We start from the raw sequence: 16,511 nt of genomic DNA, 5'->3' as shown, positions 1-16,511 counted from the left end.
ATAGCTTGAAGGCCTCAAGGTGGCTCCAGAATGAAACCATTTTCAAGGGATATAAGGAAGTTGGATGACAGGCCAAGGGTAGCTCACTATACCAAATTTATCTTCTCTGCCAGATTTTCACTATTTCATATAACAGTAAATCTTGCAGGGATCCCACTCTATAGTTATTTGTTACCAGATATTGGAACACACTTGGAAGAAGACTAAAATATAACTAAAGAACTACAATCTCACCTGACCATCAAGTTTTAACATGCAAGAAGGTAAAAGAATCAGGCTATCTTCAAAGCCTTAAGTTATAGCTTTGTATCCTTTTCACTATGAAACAAGTAACTTCTAAAAGAAGGCAGCAGTTTCCCTGAGTTTCCCACTCACTAAGGGAAAAAAAAGTCTTCAGGAGCTATGCCAGAGTTCATAATTAATTCTAATAACCAAAATACCAACAAACAATTCAGAAATGGGAAGATGTAGGGGAATAAAAAGGCTTATGGTAAACAGAACCCAACAAATATAAGAAGGAACCAAAGTAAAAAGTACCTACTGATTTCCTACCTCTAGTCCAAAATGCAAAACAAAAACAAAGAAACAAACATAAAACCCTTCTGGGAGCTCTCAAATTTCAGTGAAAACTACTCTTTTCTGATGAGACAGCCTGAAGAAACACTATTTAGATCGTTCTTCTTCGAGAGCTTAAGAGATGGTTTTCCCATGTATTTATTTTTATCATCCTTGTGTGGGTGGTTTTAGGTACACAACATATAAGAGGGGTTATAGGCACTCAACAGCTTAAACAATAAGAAAAATAAATGTAAGTATGAGAAAAAGAAATCTTTGCACCAAAAATGCAGATTTTTAATGTAAAGGAAAAATGTGAAAAAGGTATCCAGTATCAGTTATGGGAGTCACATTAAATACTGTTATCAATAGCCTGGCTGGTGTAGCGTCAACCCATGCACCAAGAGGTTGCCGGGTTGATTCCTGGTCAGGGCACATGCCCGGGTTGTGGGCCCGATCCCCAGTTGGGGGCATGCAGGAGGCAGCCAATCACTGTTCTCTCTCGTCAATGTTTCTGTCTCTCTCTCCTTCTCCCTTCCTTTCTAAAATCAATAAATAAAAAGTATATATATAAAAAAAAATACTCTTTATCAATAAATTCACACAGCCTGGCCAGAGTGGCTTGGTTGGTTGAGCATCATTCCATGGACCTAAATGTCACTGGTTCGATTCCTGGTCAGGGCACATGTCCAGGTTGTGGGCTCAATTGGGATTGTGCATGAGGCAGCCCATTGATGCTTCTCTCTCATCGATGTTTATACCTCTCCTTCTCCTTTCCTCTCTCTCTAAAAATAATAATAATGAAAATAAATAATAAACCAATAACATTTTTAAAAAATTTCACACAAAAATTTGGAGGGATCAAGTTTAGATATGTATTCCCATAAAGCTGTCTGAAAAGTGAAACGAATTTACCCTATTTTCCCAAGTGGCTTCTATTGTAAAAAAAATAAAGTATAAACCAGCAGGGGAAAAACATGCAGTCAACAACTAAGCTGAAAACTTTGACAAGGAAGGAAATACACCCTATAATGCTAAATACTTCAGAAAACAATGCTTTTTTAGTCTTTTCTGAAATTTTCAGCATTTACTGGAATTTGAAATCGTCCTTCTACCCATTCCTTGTCACCACCACCATTTCATCCACCATTCAAATTCCAATTCTTAAGAATCTCTGGAACTTGCCCTGGCTGGTTTTGCTCAGCAGTTAGAGCATCAGCCTGTGGACCAAAGAGTCGTGGGTTCGATTCCCATCAAGAGCATGTACCTCGGTTGCAGTTAAGTCCCCGGCCCTGGTCCGGGTCATGTGGGAAGCAACCAATTGATGTGTCTTTCTCACGTCGATGTTTCTCTCTTTCTCTCTCTCTCTCTCTCCCTCTCCCTCTCTTTCCCTCCCACTCTATCTGAAGATAAATGGAAAAATATCCCTGGGTGAGGATTGAAAAAAAAAAAAAGAATCTCTGGAAGTAACTCTCTTCTTTTTGTTTAAGTATTTACAATGTTTAATAGAACTAGTCTGCAATCTCACATACCACCAGTAAGTGTCACTAGACAGTCACATGACATATTTCTAACTGAACAGAAATTCAAACTTTTTCAGGTTCCATAAAATTAATTTATGAAAGGAGATAAAATGTTCTTTGTATTCCTTTCTTCATCCTTTGTGGAACACAGAAGCAGGGGAGGGTCTAGGAAGAATTAAGAAGGTGTAAAATGGAGAAGGGGGGAGGCAGTTTCAAAAAAATTACTTTATTAGCCCAGGCCGGTTTGGCTCAGCGGTTGGAGCATCAGCCTGAGGTCCAGAGAGACCTGGGTTTGGTTCCCGCTAAGGGCACGTACCTCAGTTGCAGTTTGTCCCCAGCCCTGGTTGGGTTGTGTGGGTGGCAACCACTCGATGTGTCAATGTTTCTCTCTCTCTCTCCCTCCCACTCGATATATCTGAACAAAATATTGAAAAATGTCCATGGGTGAGGATAAAAAAAAATTACTTTATTAAAAAAGTATATGATGAAAACTATCTGACACATGATGTACACATATTCAAACAATAATGTGGCATCAGGGAAAATGGCTGAGAAATCTTGTAGCTTATATATTGCTGTGAGAACTCAGGTTCTATGTTTGATTTGTCTTTCCTAGACAGATATCTGCCTTAGCTGCTAACAATGATTTTCTGGATCAACAGTCAAAATAAACATTTCTTTTTTCTTATTTAAAAAAAAATCCAAATAGACTCTGGCAAATTGGGGTTAACAATGAATGGGTGCATTCTCAGCTGCCTATCCAAATATATTAAGCTGACTTTTATATCCATGAAGGTGAGAAGGTATTTCTAAACTTGCTTTGTATTTAGATAGATAGGTTTAGAAAGGAGGAGAGAGAGCAACGTGTGTTCCTCAACACTGTGATAGGAAACAAACACCAGTAGAATAACAATATGAAAGAGAGCAAGGCAGATTTCATTACGGTGGAGTGCCTACACTTCCTCATAACCTGGATTTACACACTGCAAATCCTCTGATCTGATTACCTCCAGTGATCACGTAAAATACCGGCTTTAAACTCTTTGCCTTAGTTATAAAACAGCCACTTTGATTCATAACGAGACATTCACAATAAAGTATATTGTAAACGTACCTGTCCACAGCCTGGGGCATTGCACACAAACGGTCTGTCGTCTCCCATATTTCATATAGCAGAGCGCTGCTGAGGAGGAGGAGGTAGGGGGAAAAGTTATGTTAAATATGCTGGAGTTTAAAAAAAAGCACTTCAAAAATATCAAGCCTAGAAACAGGTGTTCCAAGAATGCCATCTATCATAGCTGTAAACACAGGCTACTTTGGGGAGACACATTAGACAGGTGGCATATGACCTACTGTGTCTCAATTGAAACTTTTAATTAGAAAAATTTAGACCTAAATAGTCAAGGAATTTCAAACCTTTGCGAGATTTTCCCTCTTTCTGCTACAGTATGTAACACACTTCTCCAGTCTGCTGAATTACAACCAGTGCAGTTCCCTATGTCAATAAATCCACTGAACGCTCAATGCGGAAGCCATATTTCTGAACTAGAGAAGACCAAAATTTGTCATTTAATTAATTAAGGGATTATAGGAGGGGTGCTCCATTTTACAGGGCTATAATCTAGCTCCCTGGTGTATAAACTAGGAGTCGGTTGGCAAGGGCCGTTTATCCCAGATTATTGCCAAAGAAAACAAAGCACCCCATCCTATTGGGTTGCACGGGAAATGATTTTCATTAATAAAAAATAAAAATAAAAACCTTCTCTCCCCACTGGGAGCCTTCTTCTCCCCCCACCAATCGTCTGTGGCAAATGGAGAAATATCGGTGCCCTTCCCCCTCTGATTCTATTTATGGCTAGGTTTTTAAAAGCAGCAATAAAACAAATGTCGACTCTTTGGGGGTTTACTGGGTGAATATGTTCCGGCTGTTTGTGCTGCTCTCGGCCAGAGTTCTTGAGCTGCTCGGTTGCAGCCAACAGATGTGTGCTGCTGCAGGGGATAAAGAAATGGCACTAAAAGGCATCACCATCCTTTCTCTCTATTTCTCTGAAGAATTTAACAGGGTTTATACTGTTGTTGTTTTTTTAATTATTGAAGCTAACTCTAGCAAAGCTGATCAAAATTCTTTTTAAGTTAAAGAACAATAATTCCAATATGAATGTGTTGGGGGAAAATTCTCATATCTCTCCTAGGAATAAAAATAGAAGTAGAGGTAAATAAATATTAGCAATGCAAAAAAAGATAAAACAACATTTTGAAAGGTTGGAGGAAAAAGGGGGGACACAAAAATAGTCTTTATAGGATAAACTCTTAAAGGACATTTTCAAACATCCTTATATAAGAGATAAAGGTATATGAAGGAATATGAACAAGAGAAGGTGAAAGAGAAAGAACTATAATTTGAATCTGCCTTCAGAATTATAATCAAATTTCACATTTTTATCTTGGAGATAAACCAAATGTCAGGTTAACCTCAGTCAGGCCTGCATTAAAATAAAATGTTAAAGTGCTAGACTAGATCTGGTAATCAGAAAACCATGCTTAAAACTCAGAGGATAGCCCTGGCCGGTTTGGCTCAGTGGTTGGAGCATCGGCCTGTGGTCTGGAGAGACCTGGGTTCGGTTCCTGCTAAGGGCATGTACCTCAGTTGCAGTTTGTCCCTGGCCCTGGTTGGATCTTGTGGGTGGCAACCACTCGATGTGTCCCTTTCACATCGATGTTTCTCTCTCTCTCTCTCTCTCTCTCTCTCTCTCTCTCTCCCTCCCACTCTATCTGAACAAAATATCAAAAAATGCCCTTGGGTGAGGATAAAAAACAAACAAACAAAAACCTCAGAGGGTAGCTTGGTAACATCTCTTTGACTCTCAAGACTTACTCTGGGGTTAAAAAACAGTATTTTTGGTAGTCAGATCAGTAATTCCACAACCAATTGGTGTTTAAAATTGTGGAGTGCCTGTAAAATAGAAAGGGCTTCTTAGTCCTTTCAGTGTAATAGGAACAGGGTTTAACTATGAAGAAACCGATGCTGCAGCATTATTGCTGTAATGGAAGAGAGCCTGTATGTACATAGGTGTACACAGATTTATATCACATTTAGCCAGGATAAATTGCTTCAATAAATTGTGTTCCTGAGAGGCCAGCTCAAGCTGATGATTGGGTACTGGGAAAACGAGAGCTTTATTTTTCTCCACACAGCCCCAGGACAAGGGGATTTTCTGGTTTGTTTGTTTGTTCTAAATACATGAAGATTTTTTTTAGCACTTTCTGAAACTACAACATAGTGTTACAAATAAATACAAGTAAATAAATGCAAAGACCAAGACCATTATGACTGAAAACTCAGAGCATTTCTAAAAAGCAATTTATCTCCGGAAAAATCCTACAACTGCTGTGCTGGAGATAATTTCACATCCTAATCCCAGAATTTGCTTTCCTAATATAATCACAAAATGAGAATTTTATTTTAACAAGGTACTCTAACATATTTTCAACAAGGAAGTAATAAACTACAAGGAATAGAGGAGATACAAGGACCAAACAGGATTCCTTATTTTATTTTAGTTCTGTTATTTGAAGCTAAGTTTTTCCAGTTTTCTACCTAGAGGAGGGAAACGGTCCTGATGAGGAGTGGGGCAGCACTGGCATAGGAAGTAATTAATTTGTGGAATGGTTTCCCTCAAATCACAAAATTTAAAACTTTACCTGGTTTTGCACAATCACATCACAATATATGCCTTCCAAATTTTATTTCATTGCATCCTTACTAGGAAATAGAGATTAAAAATTGTAACTTTCTAAAGCAATTTAAAGGGGAGGAGGGAAACAAGTTGGGGGGAGGGAAAGCATTAAAATTTAACAGAAACATGCATTTTCATAACTCTCAAATACTCTAATCTGACAGTCACTAAGTAGGATTTCCTGCTTCCTTCCCAATTAGCTGGCTTTTGTTTGACATTTTTACCAAAGGGAAATTACAATGGGAGGAAGGAGGCCCTCTTTTCTTAAATACCCACAATTATTCTTAAATCATTCTCTCAATCTCTTGCCCTTTTTATTTTCCATCATTCTTTTCACTTTAAAATGATGTCTTTTAAAAATATTAAATATTTAGCAACAATAATAATGATCTGTCTCACCACTCAAAACATTTTCTAGTTAACATTAAAAAACATTTCTCCTGACTCAGTTCAATTCCCAGTCAGGACACAGCCGGAATTGTAGGTTCAGTCCTGGTCAACCAATCAATGTTTCTCTCTCTCCCCCTCTTCCTTCCTCTCTCTCTCAAATTAACAGAAACTTTTTTTTTTTTTTTTTGCCCTGGCTAATGTGGCTCAGTTGGTTGGAGTGGCACCCCATACACCAAAAGGTTGCAGGTTCGATTCCCAGTCAGGGCACGTACCCAGGTTTCAAGTTCCATCCCTGGTTGGGGCATGTAAGGAGGCAACCACTCAATGTTTCTCTCTCTCTCTCCCTTCCTTGCTCTCTAAAAATCAATAAAAGTATGTCCTCAGGTGAGAATTAAAAAATAATAAGCCCTGGCCAGTTTGACTCAGTGGTTAGAGTGTTGGCCCGCGGACCAAAGAGTCTCAGGTTTGTACTTGGCCCTGGTTGGGGTAGTGAGGGAGGCAACCAATCGATGTCTCTCTCATATCGATGTTTCTCTCTCCCCTGCCCCCTTCCACTCTATCTAAAGATAAATGGAAAAAATAGCCTCGGGTGAGGATTTAAAAAATAATAATAATAATTAAATAAAAAAATAAAAAAACACAAACAAAAAATTTCTCATCCTTCCTGCTACATCAATTGTCATTGCTATTTCTACTTCATACTTTAAAAAAATCTCTAATTATAAGAGGTCAAATTGATGCCCTCTCAGAAACAAAAAGCAACACATTTCTGTAATATAAATAGACTAAGAGGCAAGGTGAAATCTGAATAACAATGTTGCCATTCACTATAATTTAACTCACAATCCATTGGTAACTGTATTGTTTGACAAGTAGAACATGGGTCTGTCCAAGGCACTCAAGTCTCATCTGCTCTTGATCTTAGGATGAAACTCAAGTACTTTATAGAACTAAGCAATAAATGACAAGCAAGGGAAATAAAGGGTGTCCCCCAAAAAATGTACACATGAAAAAAGTGTAATTATAAAGCCAATGTTTATTTAAATACATTTCACCTTCAAAATATAACAGAATTTACAGACATTTAGATATTCAGAGATATCTCCAAGGGGAAGTGAGATGCTTTCAATGGAGATCTTGGAACAGGAAAATAAGGATGCATAAAAAAGACGTTGGAGAAGCCAAGTCTGCCAAGGAAAAGGCTCAAGTACTCAAGAGTCAGCAGAATGCATATATGATAAAAAGTAGTATTTACTCAAAAGAGAGAAAGTTATCGGAATGCTGGGAGGGAACTGAAGAAATGCCAAGATTTAGAGCAGTGGTTCTCAACCTGTGGGTCACGACCCCTTTGGGGGTCGAACGACCCTTTCACAGGGGTCACCTAAGACATTTCAGTAGCAAAATTACCGTTATGAAGTAGCAACGAAAATAATTTTATGGTTGGGGGTTACCACAACATAAGGAACGGTATTAAAGGGTCACGGAATTAGGAAAGTTGAGAACCACTGATTTAGAGAATGATTTTTAACAACTGGGATAATTTCACAAAATCTATGTTAAATAGTTTTGTCAGCCCTGGCTGGTCTGGCTCAGAAATTAGAGCGTCGGTCTTAGGACCAAAGAGTTTCGGGTTGGATTCCCTCAAGTGCATGTACCTCGGTTGTAGTTCCATCCTGGCCCCAGTCAGGGTCATGCGGGAGGCGACCAATCAATGTGTCTCTCTCACATTGATAATTCTCTCTCTTTCTCTCCCCTCTACCCCTCCCACTCTATCTGAAGATAAGTGGAAGAATATCCTCAGGTGAGAATTAAAAAAAAAAATTTTGTCAGAACCAGAAGTATAACCTAAAATGGTCAATGTACAAATAAAAAACAAACAAAACTGATTCTCTTTCGATGTATATGTGTATCTCTCTCTCTCTCTCTCCCTTTTTTTTTTTTTTTTAATAAAGTGAATAGAGAGTCTGTCACTGAGGTCTAAAGAGTAAGTTCTGTGGACCTGGTTATGATGTGATTACTTCCTTTGTAACCAACGAATATTAATAAGATGGCCCAACTTTCAGTAAAGAGTCAACGCCATATACAAACAAACCCAAGGGCTTGTGCTTAGGTTTCTAATTATAAAAAGCAGCTATTGCAAGGTACAAAAAAATGAGAAGGGCACATGTACCATAAATATCAAAGATTCATAAAAATCTAGAAGAGTTTAAGACTAGCTATCATTCATTTATTCAAAAAACATTACTAAGGAACTACTAAGTGAAAGGCCATTTTTATTTTAAAAATAAAGACAAAAGACCTCTAAAAAAAAAATCACTCATCTGTGTCAAAGTAAAACCAGAGTTAGAAAGTAAAGTGGTAAAAACGAATTTTATTCAGGACTATTGCAATAAGAGAAAAGACACCTCAGTATAGAACCGGGGTCAATTCCAAATACAGCATGGGTAAGTGGGAATTTATAGCCAAGCACCAGAGTGAGGGGTCAGTGGACAAAAAATTTCTAAGAAGGGAAGGGGGATTCTGGCTAAACTGACCTAACAGGATTCTTGCTGAAGACAGGCCAGGGTGATCAGACATCACCTGGTGGATAGTGGAGGATAAAGAACCTGATCAGATATGAGGATGATCAGATATCAAGGTGGGTGGTTCTTGCTAACACTGGATTTTACAAGAAAATGAATGCACAGATAAATGGGCCTAAAAGAAGGTGCAGGAGCCTGACTAAAATTTGGGCAGGCAAAAAATCTTTGTCATCTGGCATGAAAGATGCTAGGTAAATGGTAAGAATGATGGCTTAATTTATAAGTTCAATTAGTCAGAGGTGATCAGTGTACATATTAGCTCCCTTGCTATTTCACCTATTTTTTGTAGTCCTTCATCAAACTGTTTTGCTAGCAATTCCAGACTATAGACAAGAGCACAAAAAGAGGGGTTAATGGTCTTGGTAAAATATCTGACAAGGAAGAAGTCTGAAACTAATAAACACAGTTTACTTTTTGGGCCAAAAAGTAAATTTACTCAGTTTTAAAGTTAATTAATTCAGTGAATATTTTCTTCAGTATCTATCATATGTTCCAGGCCCCAGAAATTAACAGTGAATGAGACAGACAAGGTTTCTACCCAGATAGTGCTTATGGGTCTAAAAGGAAGAAACAAAGTCCTGACAGATTTGGCTCAGCAGTTAGAGCATTGGCCCACGGACCAATGAGTCATGGGTTCGATTCCGGTCAAGGGCACGTTCTTCGGTTGTGATTTGTCCCCGGCCCTGGTTGGGGTCATGTGAGAGGCAGCCATTCGATGTGTCTCTTTCACGTCAATGTTTCTCTCTCTCTCTGTTCTTCTCTCTCCCTCCCACTCTATCTGAACAAAAATGGAAAAATGTCCTCGGGTGAGAACAAAAAAAAAGGGAAGAAACAAATACTAAGCCAATAAATATATAAAATAATTTAATATTAAGAGCAATTAATTCTATGAAAGAAATGAAATAGTGATGTGTTAATGACTAGAAGTGGACTACTTTATTTCATTAATAAAAAGGAAATGACTATATTATCTGTGACCAAAGGGAAATGGGATAGAATACACAGATCTGGGTTACAACATCTGGAAGCCTTTCCTCTCACAACACAGTTGATATTCAATAAATGCTTACTGATTTAACCTAACAGTGATATTCAAATATACTTTGCTGAAATTTAACTTCGAGTTTTGGCACAAAGCTGTTAGGACCACAAAACAATTGCTATGCAGGTATTTATGTATTTAAACCTATACACAGAAAAGACATTTTATTATTTATTTTATTATAATTTTTTAATCCTCACCTGAGGATATTTTTCTATTTATCTTCAGAAAGAGTGGAAGGAAGGGAGAGAGGGACAGAGAGGGACAGAGAGAGAAATTTCGATGTGAGAGGGACACATGGACTGGTTGCCTACCACATGACCCCAACCAGGGCCAGGGAAGAACCGAAACTGAGGTATGTGCCCTTGACCAGAACAGAACCAGAGACTCATTGGTCCGTGGGCAGATGCTCTAACTGCTGAGCCAAACCAGCCAGGGCAAGAAGACATTTAAAATACATATTTACAACTACTTTGTGCCTAAGGCACTTTATGTGACTATACTCAACCAATTGTAAGCTTTTCTTATCATCCAAACACCACAGAGGAAGGTCTATAGTTTTTGGTTAGAATTCTAATAACAGGGAGGAGAGCCCAGCCGGTGTGGCTCAGTGGTTGAGCTTTGACCCATGCACTAAGAGGTCGCTGGTTCAATTCCAGGTCAGGGCACATGCCCAGATTATGAGACCAATCCCCAGTGGGGGGCATGCAGGAGGTGGCCAGTCGATATTCTCTCTCATCCATGTTTCTATCTCTCTCTCCCTCTCCTTTCCTCTCTCTCTAAAATCAATAAAGAAAACAAATTTTTAAAAATAAAAATGAGGAGGACGGTATTTGTCAAATTAACCCTTAATTGACCCTTGAAAACAAACCTAGTCCAGAGCTGTTAAACTATCTTTTCAAGTATAAAAAAAATGCTAATCAAGAACGCAGTAGAAAGGGCACCTTAATTAGGACTTCTGAAAGTACAAATTAGGATAATCATTCTAGAAAGCTATCTGGCAATATTTATATTAAGTGTCTTTAAATGCCTTATATCCTTTGAACCAATCATTCTTCTTCCAGGACTTCATTCTGAGGCTAAAACCAGAAACAGGGAGCATTTGTATATTAAAATGTTCATCATAGTACTGGCCTGTGTGGTTCAGTTGGTTGGGCATCCTCCTGTGCACCAAAAGGTTCCTAGTTCTATTTCTGGTGAGGGCACATACCAAGGTTTCGGCTCCATCCCAGTTAGGGGGTGTGTAGGAGGCATCTGATGGATGTTCCACTTTCACATCAATATTTCTCTCTCTCTCCCTCTCCCTTCCTCTCTCTCTAAAAATCAATAAAAACTATTTTTAAAATATTCATCATAGTCATATTTATAACAAAAATAAAATAGAAAGTAAATATTTAACAAGAATGGATAAATATAAATTAGGATATTCCCTTACAACAGACTATATTTAAATTAAGAGTGTTTCTGCCCTGGCCGGTTTGGCTCAGCGGTTAGAGCGTCGGCCTGCGGTCCAGAGAGACCCGGGTTCGGTTCCCGCTAAGGGCACGTACCTCGGTTGCAGTTTGTCCTCGGCCCTGGTTGGTCGTGCGGGTGGCAGCCACTCGATGTGTTCCTTTCGCATCGATGTTTCTCTCTCTCTCTCTCTGTTCCTCTCTCTCCCTCCCACTCTACCTGAACAAAAAATGGAAAAATGTCCTCGAGTGAGGATAAAAATAAATAAAAATAAATAAAAAAAATTAATTAATTAATTAATTAAGAGTGTTTCTGAAAGCAGTTTAATGAATGACATGAGAAAATGCTATATCCTGGGGGGGGGGGGCAGGGGAGGAAGTAGGATATAAAATTACATATGCACCATAATTTCAAATATATAAAGAAGCAAACAAAATAACAAGCATAGAAAAAGATGAAGAAATTAACATCAAATGTTAATAATGGTTATCTATGGACAACGGTATTCCAGGTGATTTTATTTTCTTCTCTGTACTTCAGTATTTTCCAAAGTCTCTACAACAATCATAGGTTGCTTTTAATAAATCTTAAAAAATTATAATGTTGCCCTGGCCAATTTGGCTCAGAGGTTAGAACATCAGCCCTCAGACTAAAGAGTCTCGGGTTCTATTCTGGTCAAGGGCATGTACCTCTGCTGCAGTTCAATCTCCAGCCCTGGTAGGGGTCATGCGGGAGGCAACCAAACTCACATCGATGTTTCTCTTTCCCTCCCTCCTCCCACTCTATCTGAAAACCAATGGAAAAATATCTTCGGGTGAGGATTAAAAAAATAAAATTATAGTGTAATATAATAATAAAAAAGAATGATCTGCATGACTTAAAAAAAAAGTCTATGTTTATAAAAAGGCCCATGTTTGCTAGACTGTTTTAAATAACGTTTAAAAAAAAAAAAAAACATTCTTTTTCGAGAGAGAGGAAGAGAGAGAGAGAAACTGTGATGTGAAAAAAAAACCTTGATCAGTTGCCTCATTCACTCATTTCAACCACACCCTTACTGTGGATTTGCACCCAGACCTGGGATGGAACCCACGGGCAATCTGGGTATGTGCCTCTTGGTGTACAGGAGGACTCTAACCAACCCAGCCACACAGGCTAGGGCTCTGCTAGAATATTTTAAAGTACTAAACAGTGTATTTACAAATTATACAAAGTTGTTCATTCTCTGTTATAAAGTAACAGAACCAATTGACAAATTAAGTTCAAAATGGACTACCAAAAAAACACCTTCTAAAATTATAAACTAATAGCTTCATATAGAAATAGACATAATGCGTCCGGCCAGTGTGGCTCAGTGGTTGAGCGTCAACCCATGCAACAAGAGGTCGGTCCCCAGTGGGGGGCATGCAGGAGGCAGCCAATCCATGTTCTCTCTCATCAATGTTTCTCTCTCTCTCTCCCTCTCCCTTGTAAAATCAATAAAGGGGGGGGGGTGAGAAATAGACATGGTGGAAACTTAAACATATGGATACACAAGGTAAATCAAGCATTTCTCCCTTTGTTGACATCAAGGACCCACTTTCAGAATCCCATGAATGCTCCCTAACAACAGTATTACTTAAACACTTAGTAACTGCTCCAACCATTTATCACAAAGGGAATAAAGAGAGCTGAAATCAAACTCACCAGTTACTGCAGCTCATCTATAAACAAGCTAAAATTTTAGACAGGCACAAAAATCAAAGCTCTATGGGCTCCATTACTTTATGATATTAAAAAGAAATTATACACAAACAATTCTCTTCCAAGAACACAACTTTGGAGACCAAATTTCAGAATCTAAGATAATTTAGCTATTGCTGCAAAGAGTACACACACAGACTCTCTATACTACAACAGCCTCAACATTTCATTTGCCATAGGATACTCAGTGCTGCTAAGATCTATATTACATCTAGAAAACTGACTTAAGAAAGATTCCAATAAACATAAGAACTGCAGGTTATGTGAACTCCCAGAAAACAAAGAAAAGTCATGTTTTACTTGGAATAGATTTAGAAACTGAAATTCCTTTCCTAAATTCTGGGTTCATTTTCTACTGTATTATTTAGTATAACAACAGTCGGTATATATTATTTCATTAGTATGTAAATCAATGGCCCCAAAAAGATTATATAGGAAGCACATAAACTACTGTAATCTTACACTAATTAGCCTTATTGTTTTATATCAAGGTTTTTCTCTTGTCTTTTTAAATATATTTTTATTAATTTTTTAGAAAGGAGAGAAACATTGATCAGTTGCCCCTTGCACACCCCCTACTGAGGATGGAGCCCACAACCTGGGCATGTGCCCTGACCAAGAATCAAACCAGGACCTTTCAGACCATGGCACGGTGCTCAATGCCACATCAGCCTGGCATATGTCAGGGTGTTTTAAAAGCACTTCGCTAACTAACAGATTTAAAAACAGAGGTAGAGAGTTACCCAAAATATAGGCAAAAGATGAGTCAAAAGGTTGAGGTTGACCTGAATCCTAAGTTACCTGTTCTCACATACGCCAAAATAAGATATAAAAATGAACTCCAGCCCTGGTCGGTTTGGCTCAGCAGTTAGAGCGTCGGCCTGCGGACCAGAGTCCTGGGTTCGGTTTCCACTAAGGGCACGTACCTCGGCTGCAGTCTGTCCCCACCCCGGTTGGGGTCATGTGGGTGGCAACCAGTCAATGTGTCTCTCTCACATCCATGTTTCTCTCTCTCTCTTCCCCACTCTCTCCCTCCAGCTCTATCAGAAGATAAATGCAAAAAAAGGACTCCACATCTTTTTATAACTCCTTAAGGTCATATAACAATTTGCATACTGTGTAACTACTGCTAAGTGAATTGTATATTTCCCAAAGTTTACATACAACAGGTGTTCCTATATGTTTATTATATAAATGAAAGTCCAGAAATATAAATGAGGGACTACAAGTTCTTGGAGTACTATTTGTCAAGGAAAATTAAATAATGTCTATAATTTCCAAATTGAGTTTATTTTATTATAATAATTTTAAAATTCATTATCTAATTATAGTCTATATCAAAGATTGGCAAACTTTAGCCCTTGGGCCAAATCCAGCCAGCTACCTTTTTTGTATGGCCCACCAGCTAAGAATGGTTTTTACGTTTTTAAATGGTTAAAGAAATCAAAATAATATTCTATGACCTGTGAAAATCATATGAAATTCAAATTTCAGTGTTCATAAATAAAGTTTTGGGGGTTTTTTTGGTATGTGGCCCTAACGGGAACCGAACCCGGGACTCTCTGGTCTGCAGGCTGACACTCCAACCACTGAGCCAACCGGCCAGGGCCATAAATAAAGTTTTATGGGGTCACAGCCACGCTTATTCTTTGCATGCTGTCTATGATTACTTTTGTGCTACAATGGTAGAGTTGGGTAGTTTAAATAAAGACCTCATGCCTACAAAGCCTAACATATTTACTATCTGGCTTTAGTTGCTGACTCCTGGTATTTATACTGTTATTAATTAAAATAAAGGTTAATTGAGATATCGCAATTATGACAAATATTAGAGTGTATATTTTGTTAATAAGGATTTTCATAATGTGACCGGTCAAGTACTAATTTCTTTTTATTTGACTTTTCAAATTTTATAGAAATTAAGGTTAAAATAAGGTTAATTAAATTAGCTCCATATTCTCAATATTTAGCATATTCACCAGGGCACCTTGTAAAAAATACAGATTCCTAGGCTGCCTGGATCCTCTTGGCTTTGGGGTCCAAGAGAGAAACAGAAACATCGATGAGAAAGAACATCGACTGGCTACCTCCTGCACGTCCCGCACTGGGGATTGGGCCCACAACCTGGGTATGTGCCCTGACCAGGAATTGAACCAGAAACCTCTGAGTGTATGGGTTGACACTCAACTGCTGAGCCACACCGGCCGGGCTATTTATGTGATTTTAAAATACACATTTTATTTTTATTTTTTATCCTCACCTGAGGTCATTTTTGCATTTATCCTCAGATAGAACGGGAGTGAGAGAGGGAGGCGAGAGAAAGAGAGAAACATCAATGTGAAAGAGACACACATCAACCGGCCAGGGCATAAATACATATTTTAAAAATTTCTCCATTTTAATTTCTGATATACTAAATATCAATAGATACAACCAAAATAAACAAAAATTCTTTGGAGTCCACAATAATTTTTAAGAGGATAACGGGGGAGGGGGGTAGTAAGACCAAAAGCACTTTGAGACCCACTGCTTTAAGAAATATGTAAATATGCCCTGTCCGGTTTGGCTCAGCAGTTGGAGCATCGGCCCACAGACTAGAGAGTCCTGGGTTCGGTTCCCGCTAGAGGCATGTACCTCGGATGCAGTTTGTCCCCAGCCCCGGTTGGGGTCGTGTGGGTGGCAACCCCTCGAAGTATCTCTCTCACGTTGATATTTCTCTCTCCCCCTCCCTCCCTCCCACTCTATCTGAAGATAAATGCAAAAATGTCCTCGGGTGAGGATACAAAAAAAGAGAAATGCCTAAACGCCCTAGACAGTTTGGCTCAGGAGTTAGAGCCTCAGCCCTAGGACCAATGAGTCACAGGTTCGATTCCAGTCAAGGGCACGTACCTCGGTTGCGATTCATCCCCAGCCCTGGCTGGGGTCATGCGGGAGGCAACCACTCAATATGTCCCTTTCACGTCAATGTTTCTCTCTCTCTCTCCCTCCCACTCTATCTGAACAAAAAATGGAAAAATGTCACCGACGATAAAAAAAATTTAAAAAATACATAAACAGTGGAGTGCCCTGGATTGATTAAAGAGCAGATTAAAAATAATTTCTGGATTTCAGGCTCAGATATGCAGGAAAAGGTTTCAAAGAAAGAACCCAGATTAAATAGACCAAATAGTTTTGTAGCAAATGAAAAAACAGATGGGAGTGAGAATTAGGACGAATCATAAATTAGGCAACACATGGCCAAAGCTTAGAACCTATCTGGAAGCAGCTTCATACAGTCAACTATTTAACTAGAACTTTACATCTCTCTAGGCTTTTGGAGGATGCAAGGAACTATTTTGAACTATCTTTAGAAAAGTTAATAAAGCAAAAACAAAGAAGCAACAACTTGCTAAAGTGACAGCAAGAAGCAGAGTTAGAAATAAGTAGAGAACATTATACCTATGTTTGGCTTTAATATGCATTTTAAAAGTAGAAAAATTCCTGGAAATTG

General features: G+C 38.6%; 1 protein-coding gene across 4 annotated transcripts in view; it reads right to left on the bottom strand.

The window, feature by feature from the left end:
- LOC118623434 (cyclic AMP-dependent transcription factor ATF-7) overlaps window positions 1–16,511 on the bottom strand; it is a 113,798-nt gene that overhangs the window by 87,070 nt on the left and 10,217 nt on the right. For all 4 annotated transcript variants that reach the window (XM_036250999.1, XM_036250998.1, XM_036250996.1 and 1 more), the window contains exon 2: window positions 3,193–3,261. In XM_036250999.1, coding sequence (XP_036106892.1) covers window positions 3,193–3,240 — 48 coding nt within the window. In that variant the 5' untranslated portion in view covers window positions 3,241–3,261. The remainder of the gene's footprint in view (window positions 1–3,192; window positions 3,262–16,511) is intronic.

This window comes from Molossus molossus, unplaced genomic scaffold (genome assembly GCF_014108415.1).
Source record: "Molossus molossus isolate mMolMol1 unplaced genomic scaffold, mMolMol1.p scaffold_m16_p_10, whole genome shotgun sequence".
NCBI lineage: Eukaryota > Metazoa > Chordata > Mammalia > Chiroptera > Molossidae > Molossus > Molossus molossus.
The sequence above is the reverse complement of the archived record's forward strand: the minus strand, read 5'-3'. Positions and strand labels throughout refer to the sequence as shown.